Below are 6,032 nucleotides of genomic sequence, written 5' to 3' on the forward strand. Positions count from 1 at the left end.
CTCTAAGCTGAAGTTACATAATACAGAGGAAATGTGCAATGCATGATAAATAAATATGTTGAATATTGCAACGGCAATATGAGATGCGATGAAACAAAGACTGAAGTGTACAATTTCAGTGTGTCTCAGATTGTTTGCGCTGGCTGTGTAGACCCTGAAAATGAATCATCGTTTGTGTTTGCTGTTTAATGAAATCAGAAGAATCTCCAACTCTTTTTCAAGTTTGCCTATTGTTCTTTACACTACTTAACACATTTTGCGCAAAACTTTCATTTGCAAATAGTTCTCTCTTTTATAACCAAGCCATTGCCACACAATATACTTCCCTTTTTCAGGACTGAGTCTTCTTCCGCTGCTCCGCTTACGATCTTAGTCTTAATAGTTTTTTTTTTTTTTTCAGGGCTACTTGTTTTAGTACAGTGGTTTGTTGTTTGTTTCCTTGTGTCTCTCTTTGCAGCTCTCTGTCTCTCTGAATATCCCACTCTAATTACATCACTGAGCATTCAAGTCTGCACGCTGAGCTACAGTGGGGCTATGCCTCTGCACTCTGCCTCTATGCCTCAAATTTACAGCTTAATCAGTCTCAGCCATTCTGATATCTCAGCCCTTTGCGCTGTATTTATTATGGAAATTCATAAGGCAATGACAAAAAAAAAATCAATACATTGAACTGCGTTACTGTAAGTAGAGTGTAGACAGGTTAAAAGGAGAAGAGCTTTCTTCATTTAAATTTTGTCTGCATTTTTTCTCATTCTTTCTCCTCCTCTCTCTCTTTAGGGACCCCCTGGTAACCCTGGACCTCCTGGTCCCCCTGGTCCTCCAGGCCCTGGCATTGACATGTCTGCCTTTGCTGGACTGTCTCAGCCAGAGAAGGCCCCTGATCCACTGCGCTACATGCGCGCTGATGAAGCCTCCAGCTCTTTGAGACAGCACGATGTGGAGGTTGACGCCACGCTCAAATCCCTCAATACTCAGATCGAAGATATGCGTAGCCCTGATGGCTCCCGCAAGAACCCAGCCCGCACCTGCCGGGACCTCAAACTCTGCCACCCAGACTGGAAGAGCGGTGAGGACAGAGAGAGGGAAAGAGAGAGGGAGAGAGAGAGAGACAGAGAGAGAGAGAGAGAGAGAGAGAGAGAGAGAGAAAGAAAGAGAGAGAGAGAAGAATTGTGGGGTGTGAAAGAGAGAGAGAGAAGAATTAAGGGATGTATACATGTTTGATTTGTATTATGATGCAGACAATTTTTTGAGTAAACAAAATGAGCTTAAACAACTCAAGATTTTTAGTGTTAGATTTGTGCTAAAGCACAGAAATAATTAAATCTAAGAGGTCTTGATGACATTACACTAACATTACCTTGCTTGAAAATGTTAAAGCAGAGGGGGCTCTGTCAATCACATATGAAAGGGGGAGGGGGGGGGGGGGGCAGATCTTTGAGAGTAACCTCATCTTTCTCCTCAGGTGACTACTGGGTGGATCCTAACATTGGTAGCACTGCTGATGCCATTAAGGTCTTCTGTAACATGGAGACAGGAGAGACCTGTGTGTACCCCAATACCCCCAAAGTCCCACGCAAGAACTGGTGGACCAGCAAGAGCAAGACAACCAAACACGTGTGGTTTGGAGAGAGCATGAACGGAGGGTTCCACGTAAGTATCCCCTAACTTAATCGCTGTAAATCAGTCAACAGTACTTATGGGGTTTTAACAGCTTTTTAGCTCTTCTGAAAATCTCTTTGTAAGAGACACAAAGACAGGAGGACGAGATGTTCCATGAAGACTTCCACAGATTGGCCTGTGTGGTCAGAATGTTAATCCAGCTTAGTCTGCCAATTAACGCGAAAGTGACTCTGTAAAATAACCAGTGGACACTTGGACAGTCACAAATCAGACTTTAAGTTAAATTGTGTGACTGAGTCACAGCCAGGAGACATCTGAGCTTCAGTCTCATTTGACTCCAATCGTAGATACGAAGGACAATGGAGATGGAGACAGATTACATTAAAACATTTTTAGGGATGTTTATTTGCCGTCAAGAATTTTTCAAAAAGTTCCTTGTTATAGTGAAGCGGAGGTGCCTTCTGAACCTTTCTCTAGCCAAGTAATTTATCTCTCCATAGTGCATCTTACTTAGAGGCATTAGGTGTTCAGCTGCTGTTCTAGAGCAGAAGGAGAGAGGAAAGATTAGACAGTGGACTTAGCTGTCTCACTTCAGCTTGTAGGGCTCTCTGTTGATCCTGCTGTTAACTGAAGTTAACTCCCAACTGCTGTTCATTCCCGATGGCTGTAAATGCTGACAACAGACACTATGGTGCCTGCAAAGGGAATCCCCCCCCCCCCCTCCGCCATTGTCGCTCTCCATGGTTCTAAAGCTGAGTAAACTCACAGTCCTGTGACTCTTGAAATATAATCAATACTCAAGCTATGTTTATGCAATGAGGGTCTAGACTGATAATGATAACCTTGTATGCTGGCTACCGTGATGGCAATTTTCTACTACAAGCAACAGATTAGGACTCCAATTTTCTTTGTCTTTCTTTCTGCCTCTCTCTCTCTCTCTATCTCTCTCTCTCTCTCTCACACTCTCTTTTTCTCCCCCTCTCTCTCTCTTTCTCTCAACCCATGTCTCTTTGTTTCCCTCTGTAGTTTAGCTATGCTGAGGACAACCAGACCCCAGGTGCCTCAAACATCCAGCTGACATTCCTGAGACTTCTGTCCAATGAGGCCTCTCAGAGCATCACCTACCACTGTAAGAACAGCGTGGCCTACATGGACGAGTCCATGGGCAACCTGAAGAAGGCTCTGCTGCTGCGGGGCTCCAACGACGTGGAGATCAGAGCAGAAGGCAACAGCCGCTTTGCTTACAATGTGTTGGAAGATGGCTGCAAGGTGATGCACGCACACACACACACACACACACACACACACACACAGTCTCTCTCTCTTTCTCTCTCTTCCTCACAGTCACAGCTAACTATATTGAGAACATATCTGGATTACTCATATATCTGCTCTACTTTTTTACCCAATACAGAAGCACTCAGATAAGTGGGGAAAGACTGTGATTGAGTACAAGACTCAGAAGACATCTCGGTTGCCAATTGTGGACATTGCCCCCATGGATATAGGTGGAGCCGATCAGGAATTTGGAGTGGACATTGGTGCCGTCTGCTTCGTGTAAAAGTGGAAGAAATAAGAAATGGAAACACAAATGATAAAAAAATAACTCTGTGAGGAAGCAATACACACTCCACATAAAGAAATAAGGAAGACAGGACAAAAAAAAAAAAAAAATGAAAATTGACGAATACTTTTTTTCCTCTAATTAAAAAAAAAAAAAAAAGTTGTGCTGTCCACGGTTTTTTTGTTTAGTGCCCAGGAGATCAGCACTAAGCAGCACCACCCTGTCAATCACTCCCACTGAAATCCAGTCATGTTTCCCAACAGCCCTCTATGCAAAACTTTTCTCCTGACGAGTGAGCAAGACCAAAGAGTATAAAGATGAGCATGAAGTAAAGAAACATGGCTAGATGTCATTACATCACAAAGGGGTGGGCGGTGCCGTAGAACTGGGCGCGTTTTTGGTTGGATACCACAGAAGCCCCTCACACTAAAGAACATCCTGAGCCAGCCCAGTCCCACTTGGCCCCTCCTTCCCCGACTGTGACCCAGTAAATCTCCACTTCCTGCTAGATTTGTTGAAACGACAAAGCTGGGGAGGGAATGAATAAGCATTTACTGTGTATTATAAAGATAATCCTTGGTTCAATTGTTGTAAAAGCCTGTTCTGAAACAGTCAGATCTATGTATTTTTCACAAATATATGTGTCTCTGTGTGTATGCGCATGTGTCTGTATGCACACCAACACTTTTTTTTTTTTTTTTTTTTTTTTTGTTTGTTTTTTATTTTGTTTTTTTTTTTTTTTTTTGGGAAGTACAGTTTAATTTGGGATCCTTCAGATTTTAGTGTGCTTCAGTGTTTTCCCTGTGACTGCCCATGTTAGGAAAAGTGTCTAGTCATTTAACACAACCCCAAAAAAAAAAAAAATCTAATAAATTTGGAAACTATTTCTGTTTTGTTTATTTGTATTATCTTCACTTTTTGTTTTTTTTTTCGGAAAAAAAAGAAGAAAGAAAGAAAGAAAGAAAGAAAAAAGCTACCTCACACGAAGACGCTAAATCAAAAAAAATCTGGATGTGAACTTTGCAGTAGTCTGAGGGGGAATATGAGATAGAAAGACCTGTCCCTAATTGGTTCAGTCCATCTTCAGAAGGTGCTATTGTGTTTAATTCTGTCTGTCAACATTGCCTGAGTCCCTAGCCCACCCCAACCCTGTCTGGACTCACACAACACACACAGCCTGCTCTGGGCCATCAAAGCACTCTGGATTGATCCGAGAACAGAGGGGCTTCTCTAGAGCAGCCAGAGTTTGAATCCTTAAGCGACCCTATACCCTCTGGACCAGGATGTGTGTCTGTGTGTGAGGGTGTGTATATTTTTGTTATTATAAATATTATTATGGTCATGATTATTTTTGTTTGTTTTCTTTTTTTTGGGGGTCCTGGTTTTGTTACGATTTTAATTAATGTAAATTGGAAATAAAAGAAAAAACAAGGAACAATGAAGTCAGATTTTAATTGATTTTTTTTTCAGAGACTGCAGACACATCAGTGATTTGAACGGCCTGAATACTGGAATTATTTTTCCTCTTAAAACGAGCCCACACATACTTTCCCATAACCCAATCGCAAGATATCATTATTTCATAAAGGGGTTGTTGTAAAATTGAAATTGAAAAATAAACTCACTTTGCATTTTGATTGTCAGTAATCAAAATCAAGTGTTACTTATATTTTTTGATATATGAAGATAAATAAAGAAACGAAAGACAAAATACTCAGTTCCTAAAAGCATTTGGCAACTCTATACATCCAAGAACAAGTCCAACATATGAATTCACTGCATGTGCTTTGGCAGTTCAGTTTTAGTTTCTTGACAAATGTGAAACAAAAGTAGGCTAACTGTTCTTGATTAATACATAATTATCAAAGAAAGCATGCAAACAATAAGCATACTGCATAATCATGAAGACAAATCACATATTAAAATACGTTCGTTGATGTAGGCCAGTCAGAAAGTTTGGATGAGGCCTATTCATTCACTTGAAATGAATATCTTCAGCAAACTGGGGTTAAACTGAAAATCTCTATGCAGGTATACAACATACAGAAAGTCAAACCAAAAATGTGGAAAAATTGGCGCTTTAGCACCGGTTTATAGGCCACCGCATGACGGCCGACACGAGAGAAAACTGTTTTTGACGCAGGTTTCAAACATACTCAAAATGTATTGAACAAACTCTTTTCTTCGAAACATCTCAGTGCAGGATCAATCAGCATTTTATCCCAACCCCGGAGAGTATCTCTCTCCCTCTGTAAGTCGCTTTCGGTAAGGTTGGGTACAGCTTGAAAGGCGAGGGAACAGGGTGAAAACGAACTCGAACATTTGGCACACTGACGTTGTCTAGATTCTATTGAAGATGACCCGCCCTCCTGTTGAATATCATAGCGTGGAACCTAGAAAATACCATTACAAGCATATGAAAATTTTCCCCTCAAATAATTAATGCTAAAACTCTGAGACGGCAATACACTTTGAGTACGTTATTCATCTCGAGGAGATGTAGGGGAAAAAGACTAAACACTTGGAAAGTCGACTAAATACGCCGACATACATTAGAATCAGTATGGACTAAAGAGGTTTTAATAGTCTGTGGGATTAAAACTTTAAAAAAAAATTGTTCTTAGTGGCAGTTTAATACACACAATTTGATGTAACGGGCAATGGCTCCTCGAAACTGGTAACGTTATTTTCTCCAGGATCTAGAGAAAACTCCATCTCTCAAAGCACTCAAGCAGCACCCCCGTGTCTGAGTAATACCACGCTTCCCAAACGTGCTTCGCTTCTTACCTTGTGACACTCTTTCAACCAATCAGAGAAGCGTCTGCTTGTATCAGGAAACTCACGTTAG

The 6,032-nt window shown here is 41.2% G+C and overlaps 1 protein-coding gene across 1 annotated transcript in view; it reads left to right on the forward strand.

Moving 5' to 3' along the window:
- col2a1a (collagen, type II, alpha 1a) overlaps window positions 1–3,181 on the forward strand; it is a 28,770-nt gene extending 25,589 nt beyond the window's left edge. The window contains exons 51-54 of the mRNA XM_030783792.1: window positions 778–1,066; window positions 1,463–1,650; window positions 2,647–2,889; window positions 3,035–3,181. Of these exons, the coding sequence (XP_030639652.1) occupies window positions 778–1,066; window positions 1,463–1,650; window positions 2,647–2,889; window positions 3,035–3,181 (867 nt within the window). The remainder of the gene's footprint in view (window positions 1–777; window positions 1,067–1,462; window positions 1,651–2,646; window positions 2,890–3,034) is intronic.
- The last annotated feature ends 2,851 nt before the right edge of the window (window positions 3,182–6,032 follow it).

Source organism: Chanos chanos, chromosome 9, assembly GCF_902362185.1.
Source record: "Chanos chanos chromosome 9, fChaCha1.1, whole genome shotgun sequence".
NCBI classification, from domain to species: Eukaryota; Metazoa; Chordata; class Actinopteri; order Gonorynchiformes; family Chanidae; genus Chanos; species Chanos chanos.